The sequence below is a fragment of the Lemur catta genome, chromosome 3 (genome assembly GCF_020740605.2).
Source record: "Lemur catta isolate mLemCat1 chromosome 3, mLemCat1.pri, whole genome shotgun sequence".
NCBI lineage: Eukaryota > Metazoa > Chordata > Mammalia > Primates > Lemuridae > Lemur > Lemur catta.
This window is the reverse complement of record NC_059130.1, coordinates 81642660-81657185: the sequence shown is the minus strand read 5'-3', so window position 1 is coordinate 81657185 and position 14526 is coordinate 81642660. Positions and strand designations below refer to the sequence as shown.

At 41.6% G+C, this 14526-nt stretch overlaps 1 protein-coding gene across 11 annotated transcripts in view; it reads left to right on the top strand.

The window, feature by feature from the left end:
- The window catches only part of FGGY (FGGY carbohydrate kinase domain containing), a 384478-nt gene that overhangs the window by 35622 nt on the left and 334330 nt on the right, over positions 1-14526 (top strand). For all 11 annotated transcript variants that reach the window (XR_006734168.1, XM_045547904.1, XM_045547899.1 and 8 more), the window contains one exon: positions 5460-5611. Coding sequence is in view for 10 of the 11 variants with exons in the window: in XM_045547904.1 (XP_045403860.1) it covers positions 5460-5611 (152 nt within the window). In the remaining variant the exon portion in view is untranslated. The remainder of the gene's footprint in view (positions 1-5459; positions 5612-14526) is intronic.

Genomic DNA, 14526 nt, shown 5'->3' with positions numbered 1-14526 from the left:
CCAGTAGTGCTGGTGCTGGAGTTGCCAACCCAAGTGTACACTAGTCAGGCAGGTAATGTAAATGAGTAGAATGGCCCAGGTTTGAGAACAACAACAGCACACTTGTGCAAAGATAAATTTCAACCAATATTTAGCCTTGTAATGAGTGGAAGACATTAGGTTGTGGCAGAGTCTGTGGCACGCTGGAGATGGCAGCCCCATCTAAAGTTGGGAGTGGCTCTAGGCATTGTCAGTGAGCTGCTGCCATGATAGCCATTGCAAACAAGTTTGGGGCTAGATTCTGTTTAAGAACCTTAGTTCTGGACACTGCTTGTAGTAGCACCTTTCTTAACTATTGGCTGTGATATCGTAGGGCACACTAGGACACAGTGGCATTGCAGTTAGGCAGGGACCAGCTTGCAGCTCTGCTGTTGCTGAGCTGTGACATCCTAGGTGAGTCACTTAACTCTTCATGTCTCTGTTTTCTCCTCTGAAAAAATTGGAATAGTGAGTCAGTTGCTTTGCTGTGAGAATTAAGTAAGAGCCTGACACTTAAAATGCTCAGAAAAGTGTCTTCCACTTGTCTTTGAATTTTTCAAGTTAAGAAAATGTGTTCCACTCACTTCTGTGGACTTAATGCAAGTGATAGTAATTATTATAAATGACATGTGCTGAAAAGGTGTACAAATTGATGAGTGATTAGAGCACAGGGGTAATGACAACCATCTCTTACACACACACGCACACATTTACACCTTTTCCCCCTTATTGCCACATTTATTAGCATCTACAGTGTGCCCAGCTCTGTCGCGTTAAGTGTGGGGGCTTCAAAGATGAATCCGAATGGCCCTTGTTCTCAGTGGCCGTTCACTGGCTCAGTGGGCATTGTTCTGGCCCAGGGCAGCCTCAGTCTGGGCCACTTCAGAGAGCAGAGTCCCCAGAAGTGGTGGTGATGCTCCAGCTACAAGATGTGGCCAGCTGTGGCCCTGACCACTTTGGGAGGCTGTCAGCGCTTCCTTTATTGGCTTTATTTAAGTAAAGGTCAGGTGATCGTCTATTAGGGCTGCTGTAGGTCAGGTATCTCTTGCCACTGATAGTGAGATTTAGAGGTGGAGTGTGGAGGCCAGAAATCATGTCCCAGAAGTTAAAAGCTTAAAGAGCAATTGGTATGAGTGGGGTGGGGTGGGGGCTGGGTCAGGAAGGGACTTGACTCCATAAAGCCACTGTAGAGAGCCTGGTTTGGGTGGGACTTCAGATGTTAAGAATCCTGTACCATCTGATCTACTAACATATATGTTTATTTTCCCCCCCTCTGGCTGTGCTTTAGTATCAACTGGAGACTTTTTAAAAGATTACCAATTTATTAACCTTACCCCCAAGATTGTATTCAATTGGCTTGGGGTAGGGCTAGGACATTGGCATTTTTGAAATGTCAATTTTTAAAAAGTTGCCTCAGCAATGTTAGTATGTGGAGACTCACTGGAGAATCACTGGGCACAGATGAATGGGCAGTTACAATATTAGGAACAGAACACTTGAAGTGGAAGAAGAGAGTTCCTTGTTAAACCTGCTTAAATATAATACATACCCTCTCTGGATGCCATCTTTTTTTTCGTTGTAGGTACAATTGCCTCCTGTTAACAGGCCCTCTGTTAAAAGGGCAGCTATGTCACAGCCCTAATTATAAGTGTTGAAATAACTGTATTCCACCTAAAAGGTTAAAATGTGCCCATTCATCAAACGCATCCAGCTGCAGGTGCCCTTCCCCAGTTGCTTGCCTTTCAACAGATTGTATTAAGGTTAGATTTTTTTTCTGAAATGGAATATCCTGTGCTAGAAAATGAAATTAGAGTCTAAAGGTGGTTTAAAGGTTCTTTAAAGACTGCTTCTACCTGCGTGGCAGTGACCAACTCTTGCTGTGTTAACAGGAGTGATTGTGAGGAGCGGGGATCGGGGATCAGGACGTTTACAGATTACCCCAGTCACCTTGAGAACCAAACTCACAGAGCAGAAGTATTGCCATCTCTAGATGTTAACCCAAAAATGAGAAACAGAAACCAATAAGTTGAAGTTGAATAGTTTAAGAATAATAAGCATTACTATGTGATAAAACAGTCTTATTGTTTGCCTTTTCTTGTTTGGTTCTTCTTCCTTGAAGATGCAGACAGCCCCTGGGGTGGACAGCAGTGTAGTTGCTGCTTTCTTGCCCCTGCAGCAGCCCACGGAGCCCAGAGCCGGACTCTGGTTGTGTCAGCTCAGCCATAGGAGCCCTTGGGAGGGAACCAAGGTGGTAATTGGGGACCGGAGAGGACCTGGGCTACTTTGTGCAGCAGAAACGTAGTATTTAGATGTTTTTGCTGATTCATAGTATTTTTTTCCCCTTGGGTATACCTGGACCACATCTTGTGAAGTGTTCAAAATATTAATGAAGTGAACCCCTAGGTAAACTGAGGTAGCTCAAATTCTGCTCTACCAAATTATCTCCAATCCTGTTAAAAGATGACATGTTCTTGGTCTTTGCCCTGTTTCACATGCTGTCTCTATCGTGCAGAACCTCTTTCCTCACTCTTCCTTCACCTGGCTAACCAATGGCCAGTGACTTGCAAAACTAAATCAAAGCTTTCCTGCCTTTTGGAAGCTCTCTGTGAAGCCTCAGCCTCAGCTCACTGGATTCTTCTCTGTGCTCCTCCTGTGTGTTCTCACACCTGGTACTTTTGTTCTAGCAATCGACATGCTGTGTAGACTCTTTCTCCCTTCACACACATGCTCCTGAAGGGCAGGGACGGTGACACATTCTTCTTGGTATCCCAGCACCCAGCACTGTGCCTGGCATCTTATAGATGCCCAATAAGAGATTACATGGACTTTCAACTGAGTCATTTATTTGTGATTTTCTATAAGAACTGAAAAAGGATGAAACTCTCATGTTTTTTATGAATGAAAATTTTAAATTAATAATTCTAATAAATATAGTAAAGTGACTGATTGTGTACAATTTTCATTGTGTTCTGACCACATTTTGAGAGCCTCTTTGTGTAGAGGCAGTAGTAGCCGATGGGTCTGTCTTTACTACATGCAGAAGTGTTGCAACAGGTGGTTTTGCCTTGAAGCAGCTGTAGATACATTCTGTACAATATTTAAGAAACAACACTGATATTGTCCCCCTCAACACCCATCCACACACACGTGTGCAGGTGTATGCGTGTGTGCACACCCACATTCTGATTCGCTGATGGTTCTGGAATAGGACCTGGACCTCAGTAGTTTTAGAAGTTATCCAGGTGATTCTCATGAGCTACTAGTTTTGGTAACCAGGGCTTTGAGCAATTCTTTTATACAGTAGAACCATTCTGCTGTTTAAAAATAATTTTGTGATATGCCTTTGGAAGGTCTCATGTACTTTGTCCTTTGTCGTATTTTCAAAACATTACTGTTGTTTATAGGGCTTTTGTGAGACTTGAAATCTTTTCAGTTAGGCAAACCGGTGACAGAGGCCTTACCTTGTTATCCCCATGACCTTATTTAGATATTTTCTTAGGATGGCTTTTTTAAAATTTTAGTTTAAAAAAATCTTCCCAAAGATATGGGAGCATAAAGAAAGTAAAATAGCCTCCTATGCACCTACTACTGAGCATAAACAGATGAATTTTTGCCATATTTGCATCAGATTTTTTTTTCTTTTTAAGAAGTATTTGTAACTTCAGCTCATCTTCCCCCACCCTACCTCCTACAGCTAACCATTCTGCCACGTCATTCATAAAGACATTCTTTTTGTGCTTTTGCTACGTATGTATACACAACAACAAACAATATACAGTTGTCCTTCATTATCTGTGGGGGATTGGTTCCAGGATCTCCCTCTGATGCCAAAACCCGTGGATGTACAAGTCCCTTATGTAAAATGGTGTAGTATTTACATATAACCTATACCTATCCTCACTTATACTTTGTCATCTCTAGACTACTTGTAATACCTAATACTTGTAACAATGTAAATGCTATGTAAATAATTGTAATGCTCTATAGTTGAGGGAATAATGGCAAGAAAATGTTTGTATATGTTCAGTACAGATGAAACCACTTTTTTTGTCTTTTTATAAAAAATATTTTCAATCCACGGTTGGTTGGATCCATGGATGTGGAACCCACAGATAAGGAGGGATGACTCTGTGTTTTAAAACATCTCAGCTGGTATTCTTATTCTCGTTAATATAGCTAACTCTAGTTTATTCACTTTATCAGATTATTTATTCTCCACACAGATCTGGTTCTAAAACACACTTCATACATTTGCCAGCTGCTAGACATTGGGCATATCTTCACCCTCAAGAGTCTGTTCATCACTGAAAAATGGGGTTAATAATACATTTATCAAAGGATTGTTTTGAGGATTAAATGAGGTAATATGTGTATAAAATATTTAGCTCGGGGCTTGGGAGACACACAAACACATTATAAACATGTGCTGTTAGCAAGATATGTAGTGCACAGTTATTTTGTCATTAAATAAAATAATGTGTGAAAATGCCTGGCTCCCCTTTTGTCTTTTCTCTAATAATCTCCCAGGTATAATCATTGTCTGCCTTCTGCCATCGGAGGAGTCAGAGGGCTGTAAAAGGCACACTGGCTTGCCCATCAGTACATGATGGGTTAACAGAGGCTGGGGAAGAGACACAGGGCCGGTTGCTATGTGGGCTGCAGGGTGGCAGAGGCAGGATATGAGAGGTGGTGCTCCTTTTCCAGCTGGTTCTAAATTCTGCTCCTTAAGATTTACTCCCCCTGAGGGCCTACTTTGTGAGAGGGGCTTGCCATATCCTTTATGTGCACAGTCTTTTTTTAGTAACTTTCTGAATATATCTCCATCTGTAACTTAGAGAGTCAGCATTCCCCATTTGGTCTGCCTAACTCCAAAACTCATGTGTTTCCTGCTCCACCAGACAAACCAAGTGAATGAGGAAACAACACCTAAATGAACTAATTTTTATTAAACTGGCCAGAAAAAAAAATATATGCAGATAAATGCCATTGTGTAGCTATTAAATGTATTACACTACATCAAAGTATGTGTCCATATTTAAAGAGATATCTTTAATAGATGAAGTATTGTCCTAGTCTTAATTCATAGGCTCTTTTCCCGAATGTGTGCCCAGAAAAGTTTTTTTTAGAACAGAAGAGATAGGAAAGGAGGGGAAGAAGTTGAGAGAGAATGAATGATAACATAATTAACTGGTAGATTTTGGCTGGTTTTAATGTAGAATTTTATTCCCGGGGTTAGGGTGAAAGACCACATCACTGGCAGGGGAATCCAAGGTTTGGGTACAGTGCACTCATTGGCCTGGCTGGTGTCCTTTCATGTTGCTCATTCTTGATACATGAAATTGTAGAAGTTACACAGCATTTTGCCCTTGGGAATCCATAATTGTTTCCTTGAATTAGAAGGCCAAGAATGCATGTCTGTCCTCGTCTCTTGGTTCTGCTAGGGGATTCCCGTCGAAACATCATCATGTGGCTGGACCACCGAGCCGTCAGTCAGGTCCACAGGATCAACGAAAGCAAGCACAGCGTCCTGCGGTACGTCGGGGGGATGATGTCTGTGGAAATGCAGCCCCCGAAGCTTCTGTGGCTGAAAGAGGTGAGTGCACAGGGTTGAAGAGAGGATGCTGACAGTAGTAGAAGGTTCCTCTTATTGTGGATCTGTATGTGCCAGGCGCCCTGCTAATGTCTGTTAGGTTTGATTTTTTCCAGCAACTCTCTGGGGAAGGTTGATCCTATTTTATTGATTAGGTTGCAGTTAAATCCCACCTGTTTTTATGTGCTTAACTCACTCCAGGCACTGTGATTCATATTTTATACATCATCTCTTTGAGTGCTAACAATGACCCTATGAAGTTTTTTTATAAGGGTCTCTGTTTTGTAGACAAGAAAACTAAAGCTCATTAGAGGTAAACTAACTCAAGATGAAACTATAAGTAGTTGACCTGGTCAAGATTTGAACCTAAGACTGGCTGACTCCAAAATCAATTCTCTTCGTGGTAGTAATATTCACTTGGGTGCCAGTCAGGTGGGTGGGGGTAGGGGAGTGGGTAAACTCACAACTAACGGAGACAGAGTGCACTGTATGGGGGAAGGGCATGCTTCTAGCCCTAGCTTGGGCGAGGCAAAAGCATTACATGTAACCAAAATGTTTGTACCCCCATAATATTCTGAAATTAAAAAAAAAGAAAAAAAATCAATTCTCTTAATAGTCAGTACTCTACTGGAATTCAGAGAGGTTAATTACCATCCCAATTAGAAAGTAGCAGAGCTAGGATTTAAGTCCAGATCTTCTGACCAGAGCCTTCCTTTCCTATACACTTTTAGCCCCAGATAATTCATCTTTGGCCTTGTTGACATTTTAGGGTATCCCTTTCTCATCTCACCTGCACTTGAGTTTGCAAGTCCTTGGATGATGGGCAATCTCTGGTCAAAGCACTTGCAGGTGGTTTCCATTTCCAGATGTTAGGACTTCTTTATGAAGTGCGGAGAATGGTGATGTCAGCTTAATGGTTCCCATTAGAGATGGATGTGTGAGAAAGTTCAAGTCCTTTGGGAACCTCAGGGACTTGAAAAGCCCTAGGTGGTCTGGTGAATAGAGAATCCGTCTAATGAGCAAGACCTGCGGTGATTCATTTACTGGCTCTGAGGTTTCAGGTGGGCTGAGTCTTCCATTACTCAAATTGTGTATGGAGATGGGGAGCTTAAGGGTACTGAGAAGGTGCCCTAGGATTGCCACTATGGGGCAGGAGAAGGGTGAGAAGGAAGGGCTTTAACAGTCAAAGCAGGCTTGGCTTGCTGCCTGTTATATTAATATATATTCAGCTGTTTTGTAAGTTTTAATCTGCCAAAAGTCTTCCGTGGTTGCTAAGAGTTTGAAAACACAAAGTTTCTTAGGAGTCAGGAGTTTTCAAGAACCAGTTCTGACTCTACTGTCAATAATTGTGTGCTTTGGGCAAAGCACTTCTCCTCCCAGGCCTCACTTTTTCCATCTATAAAGTGAGAGAGTTGGATGAGGTCATTTTGAAAGCCTGATTCAAATACATGCTGAAACACAAATCAGAATATAGAATGTTCTGCTCCTCCTCCACATTGTGCCTTGTGTTCTATAGACATCAACTGATTTAATCCTATCAAACCCTACCTGGTAGATAGCACAGGAAACTGAGGCCGAGAGAGGGGTTATATGACTTTCTCAAACTGATGATAGGGCCAGAATTTAAACCCATGTCCACTGGGCTCCAAATCCCAGCTTATTCCATCATGTTGTAGGGTACCAAAATCCCTCCCTGAAGCGGGCAGCTTGGGGTAGGACCAGGAACGAGGGCAGTGGTGTTCTTCAGGCAGGCCTAAACTTGTTGCAAGAGAAGAAATACATTGAATATATGGCTGTTTGTTGTCAACACAGAAAAAAAAGAGTTGTATTTATACTAAGTGAGGTGGATTGGGCAGAGGGTTGTTGCTTCATCAGTAGGGCCTTTATTAAGTACCTGCAAGGCCAGCTCAAGCCGTATATCCCAGGAGATCTAAATGTACATCTGGTATGGACCTCTCAGGATGCTTCCCGTCTTGCACTTGAGATCAAACTGCACTAAGTAAAGCCCATAGAAATCAATTTTTTTAATTTCAGCATATTGTGGGGGTACAAAAGTTTAGGTTACATATAGTGCCTTTGTCCCCCCCCATAGAAATTAATTAAGTTATAGATTACATGGCAGTGTCTGTGACCTTCTAAGAGCATCTTCTATTAATTTATTTTTAAAAAAAACCATTCCTTTTCAAAATTTTCTAAGTTTCTAAATGTTTCCTCACTATGTATTCAACTACCTGCAGGTTAAGCCTCAAACCCATTTTGTTTTTTTGGGGTGAGTAAGCATAAATAAGAATTCTTGCTAAGAATCCCTTGGGTTTTAGCATGATTCAAGTTCAAAATTAATGATATTTCTAAAATCAGTTTTAGCATCTTCTCCTTACTCCTTAAAGCCTGATCATGATGGCTGTAGTGCTTCTCAAATTTTAATGTGTAAATGAATCACCAGGAGATCTTGTTAAACTGCAGGTTCTGATTTAGTAGCTCCGGGTAGGGACTGAGAATTTGAGAATTTGCATTTCCAACAAGTTGCCAGGTGATGCTGATATTGCTGGCCTGGAGACTTATTAAATCACTTTTAATTCCAAAGACTCCCACTCTGGTACCATGAAACGATTCCAGTTGTAGAGAATCAGAAATTGGTACCTTCTTTTTAGTGCTGTAGTACAGCTGTTCAAGTGCCCATTCAAAATAAAAATACGAGACTTTTGTGTCCTATTAATAAGTTCTTTGAAATATCATTTATTTACTGTCTATTCATTCCTTAATTTGCCAGATCTGAACTGAGGGGGACAATAAATACTCAGCCTTACCCTTAAGAGGCACAACGTCCACTGGGGACAGTGGTGGTGGAACATAAGGAGTGGGGCAGGTGGAGGAGAGACACGGAAACAGAGCCATCCGAAGGTGCACTAGGCATTGCGGCGTAGGATTATCAGGAGTGCCAGGGGAGAAGATGAGTAGCTTCCCGGGGGTGAGTAGTTTGACATAAGCCTCAAGATAGGAGTGGAGGTTTTGCCTAGTAGAGAAAACAGGAGGGATATTCTAGAGAGGGACTCTGGTTTCTTTGTGGTATGGCCCAGAGATGGTCTGTGATGCCATTTTTATTCCCCAGCCCACACTTCCCTTGCTGTGTGTCTTTCACCTCCTGCTGTGTGGCTCACTCTCACCCATCCACAGGGATGGGCTCAGAGTCTTGGCTAGGGGTTGGCTATGCCCCTCAGGCCAAATCTGGCCTACTGCCTGTTATTGGATGGCTTAGGAGCTAAGAATGGCCTTTACGTTTTCACATGGTTGAGAAAAAAATCAAAAGAAGACTATTTTGTGACTTGTAAAAGTTATATGAAATTGAAATTTTAGTGGCTGTAAATAAAGTTTCATTGAAACACAACCACACTCATTCGTTTATGTACTGTGCATGGCTGTTTTTGCATTACAGTGATAGAGCAGAGTAGTTGAGACAAAGACTTTATGGCCTCAGAGCAGAAAATATATACTATCTGGATCTATAGAGAAAAAGTTTGCTGCCCTTGGTCCTGACAATGCTGTACCTTCTGCCCAGAATATTCGTCCTCTGCTTATTCACCACTGACTCTTCCTCATTATTTAGGTCTCAGCTTTATTGTTGCTTTCTTAGAGAACTCTTTCCTGACCCTCAAATAAACCAGAAGTCTCTTGTCATTGCACTCGTAATTTTGCTTCATTGTATCTTTCATAAATTGTAATATGTCAATTTGTATGATGATTTATATAATCCTTTTCCCTTTCAACCTTTGTAATATAAAGGAGGATGGAGATCATATCCATTTTGTTCTTTGCTGTATCCCTATCCCTAACCAAATGGCTGGTTTAGAATAGTGCTCAATACCTATTTTTTGAATAATTTGAATGGCCCAATAAGGAGCTGTTGCAGTATTCCAGGTGAGAACTAATGAGACCTAAATTAGGCACTGTGGTGTGGAGAGGAGACAGGGTCCAGAAATCTGCATCAACAGGACATTGAGACTGATTGGCTGTGAGGGGTGAGTCAGATGGCAGAGTCAGAGCTGACCACTCACTTCAACATTGCTGTCATTCACGTGTTCCTTGTCCTTAGCCTAGAATCAGATATCAGAGGGAGCTGGGCAGAATTTGGAGTTCTGTCTTCTCTCTGAAGACAGAAGAGATGTGCTAGGACCACCGTAGCTCTTGGGCAAAGTCACCTGGGTCCCAGTCCTGCAATATGGAATTTTAATCATGTCCTTTCCATTTAAGGTTTATGTGTTTCAGGTTGATGTATGTCTCCTTAATAAGAATTGTCAGATAAAAGGGAAAATGCCATTTGAATTTTTCATAACCCCCAGCAGTCTGGCTTTTCCATTTGGTCTCAATGATTCTGACTCTCATCTTAATGAAGGCCAAATGTAAATTAAGTTCTGTCAGCTAGAGCAGCTGGAGTCTCCTATCTTTATAAACATGAAACATGGTAGGGTAACAAGGTGCAGACTGAGGAAGGTCAAGAAAGGTAACGGGGCTGATGCTGATCCTGACAGCTCAATGCTAATGTAAGATAATTAACGTGGCTTGTAGGGGCTACGTGGAGATATTCCAACCTGTTTTTTAACTCATTTCCTCCTTTAGCCATTGTCAGCAGAGCAGAAAGCTAATCATTGTGTAAGTTTGAGATTTTCATTGTGCATTCCAGAGTCCTGGAACCAACTGACTGGAATGTCAAAGGATTTTGTTGATGGGTTTGGGAAATCAGCCCCTCCAGTCTCCCTTGTTCATGCCCCTCTGCTTCTGTTTGCCTGTTAACATACTGGGAAAATGAGTAAATACTCTCTGGTTGGTTCTAATGTACCTTTCGTGGTATATGTAGATTTTTTATAGGACGCTGGGAGTTTAGATGCCTAGAGAGGTGGTTTTATAACTTCCTGCCAGCTAAGGAAAACATCAGTTGAATGCTTTGCCGTAGGAACTGTTGAAAAGAAAACCTTGCCAAGGTTAGGAAAGGCTGGTTCTTCTAGTCCTTTCTATCACATAAGAAGCTTACCCCACCTCATTTATTTGTTTATTTATTTATTTATTTATTTATTTTAGTTTTGTAGAGAAAGGGTCTCAAATTCCTGGGCTCAAGCAATCCTCCTGCCTTGGCCTCCCAGAGTGCTGGGATTACAGCCATGAGCAATTGCACCCAACTCTCTACCTCATTTTTAATGCCTTACTTGTTCATTCTTCTTAATAATATATTATAATATCTTTCCTCTGTGTTAAGGTTTATTCTAATCGTGGAAGTTTATGAGAGATGAGCAATATAAGTTTCTTTCTTTGAAATGTTACCATTTTTTAAATGGCAATATGATGAAAATTGCAGTCTTTCTCTGTTAGTTATTTTGGTTTCAAAGTTTATGCATAGGTCTAATATAACCCACTTGTGTTCATCAGATCTTAGCAATAAAGCTAATACAAGATATTGAGGAACTTTGGGAGATACAACACAGTTCTGTAACAACAACAAAAAGTATGGGATTTGAAGCCAAACACACTTGCATTTAAATCTTTCTCCATCACTTACCAATTGTGGGACCTTGGACAAGCTAAATCAACTTATCTGAGTCTCAACATGCTGAACTGTGAAATGAGGTTATAATGTCAGTCTTGTGGAATTATTGTTAAGTTTGTAAAATATTTATAAAGTGGTTTATATAGTAGATACTCAAATAGTACTTTAATTTTCACAGCCATTTTCTTTAAAAATGCTTGTCTCTACTGATGGGCATTTCAGTAACATCTAGCACTGACTGAGAGAATTTTAAACACTAGAATATCTTATTTCATAGAGCTGGCTGTAATGAGTGGTATATTTTTTCTATATGACTAGTAGCTAAGGAAAACATCTAGAAGTTGTCACCATCAAGTTGTCAGATATCATCATAGAAAATAGAGGAGTACAAAACGTATTTTCAGAGTCATTCATTTATTCGAACCATCTGCATCCGATGTGTGATACCAGTACCAAAAGGCAGCCAACTCTGAGCTGTGAAGCTCGATTTACTTGAGTATCTTCTGCTTGTTTTTGATGAAATTTACCAATGCCTTCAGCCCGAGTTATTTTATTTCACAAGGATTATTTTTATTTAATCGTCACACCAGTATTGTGAGATAGTTATTATCTCTTTTTACAGATGAGGAAACTGAAGCTCAAAAAAGTTAAAGACCTTACTCATGGTCACACACTATGTCAGCAAACCCATATCCAAAACTATACCATAGCTCTCTTCCTCCACCCAGCACCTTACAGGAGCCTGTGCAGTTTCAGTGTGGGAATCCAGAAGTGGTCTCTGCTGTCAAGAAATTATAGTCTGATGACAGAATAAAGGTACAGATCAACCAATCCATAAGAATAGAAAAAGAAAATATATGAAAATAGGAACTAAAGTTTATAGTGCTTACTATGTATCTAGCACTATTCTAAGCATTTTATACAGGTTAATTCATCTGTTTCTCACAACTACCCTGTGGAGGGAGTGATTCTCTTCTTTTACAGGTGAGGAATCGGGCACAGAAACGTTAAGCAGCTTGCCCAAGGTCACTCAGCTAATAAGTGGTAAGGCTGGGATTTGAACTTTGGCATTTCACATCCAGACTATGGGCTTGCTACCATTTCACTCCTCTGCCTCTTCAAGTGTTTGCCTTGCAGGCTTTGCACAGGCTAGTTCAGGGAGGAAATTTGTAGGTGATAGCTTGGGGAGGATCTGAGGCTGTGAACGAAGAGGAGTTGGTTCATTGTTGCATTTGACAAATCTTGAGTGTGTCCTATGTGATGGGCACTGTGCAGGGCAGTGGGGGCGCCAAGGTGAGTGAACGAGATGAGAGCCCTGGGTAGGCTTCTGGGAATGCAGAGTCTAGTGTGGAGAGACAGAAGACAGACAAGGACACACACACACACACACACACACACACAGTGATTTTGTTGTCTGGAAAATGCTATGAAGGAAAAACACAGATGAACAGATTTGGCATGGATAGTGTGGCTCTCTTTTGGGAGTTTTTATTTGACCTGAATGTTGAGATTGTCAGGAAGGAGAAGCAGCAGATTCCCTGGGGGGTAAGGGGGGGTGGAGGAAAGCACCTCGTGAGATCAGCAAAGGAGGTCAGCGGGTCTGGGCGGGTGTGAGCAAGGCATGGAGTAGCAGGAGGTGGGCTGGAAAGTGGGCAGGGGCCAGAGCATGTACGGCCTTGAGGCTATGGGCAGGAATTTGGATTGTATTCGGAGAGCAGTGGGAAATGGTTGATGGATTTTAAGCATGGGTGTGACACAGTCTGTTTTATGACTTGAAAAAATCATTCTGGCATACATGCTAGGTAGATCGTAAATATTTGTGTAGCAACAACAAAGTTTATGCTGTAATGTTAGAGGGGGGAAAGTCAGAAGACTGAATGAATGGTCTTATAAATACATTTGTTTTAAGAAATTATTAGTATAGAAAAAAGACTGGCAGTATACATGAAAACCATTAATAATGGGACAGTGTCCATGGTTGGAATAGTTTGCTACTGTGCTAGCACAATGCTCATGCTTTTATTACTCTTAGTAATTTTCCACTAAAAAAAAAAATAATCTCGTAGTCATAGCTAACCTTTCTGGTTGACAATACTCATGATTTAGCGTGGGATTTTTCGTTTTGGGGCTTATTTTCCTAGAAAACCCCTTACTAAGGAGTTCACAGGCCGAATTTCATTTAAGCTCCTCCGTGACACAGTATAAGAGTATCGTGTTCTACTAGATCTGTGTAACAGTATGGGGAAACCAAGGCTCAGAGGGCTTAGTGTGTAGCATCCCCAAAGCTACACAGTAAGTGAGTTGTAGAGCCTGGATTCTCACCCAGTCCAGCCTGTGTCCAGACCCTGGGCTCTAGCCATGGCCCCTCACTGCTTGTTCTTAAAAGGCACTGATTGCTTCCCACCTGCCAGTGCTGCATCTGGCCGAGAGACAGGTTTTGTTTGACCCACCCTGCTTCTCTAGAAAACATATTGAAAGAACCTGGCAATACTGGGTCCACATGTCCATGTGGAAGGCATTGGCGGGAGCCGAGTAGGGGCTGCCCTCTTTAGAATGGGCCGGCCCACTTCATTTCGCAGCAGTCCCAACCCAGCCTGCTTCACTCATTTCCTTCTTCAGCTCGACCCCTCTGGGCATTTGAATATGAGACCCGGGCTCTGGGAATTTGTTCAAGGACTCCATCATTACTTGTCCTCTAACAAGTGCTTAGAGAAACGGAAAGACTTTCCAGATGGTGAATTTCTTGCTTGGTGGCTCCAATGATTCCATACCCATATTCTCTCACACCTCTGGGTCTTTGCTCAAGTTTTTCCTTCTCTCTGGCAAATTTATAATAATTTCTTCCTTCACCAGAAAAACTTATACTAATTGTTCAAGACTCAGCCTTTACTTCCTCCAGGAAGCCTTCTGTAACTTTCTGTGTCTAGTGTTGATTAGGGTCCTGCCCTCTGTCCCCTTGCATTCCCTGCTTACTTCTATCCTAGAATTTATTACATGACATTGTGCCATATTTATCTTGGTGTCCTGAGCCTCTAGGGCACTACTGAACGCCTAACATTAATAGCTCAGTAAATATTTTGATGGATGGATAGATGAATGGATGAACTTATTAAATCATCTCGCATGCCATGTTTTTTTTTTTTTTTGAGACAGAGTCTCGCTCTGTTGCCTGGGCTAGAGTGAGTGCCATGGCGTCAGCCTAGCTCACAGCAACCTCAAACTCCTGGGCTTAAGCGATCCTACTGCCTCAGCCTCCCCAGTAGCTGGGACTACAGGCATGCGCCACCATGCCCAGTTAATTTTTTCTATATATATATTTTAGTTGGCCAGATCATTTCTTTCTATTTTTAGTAGAGATGGGGTCTCACTCTTGCTCAGGCTG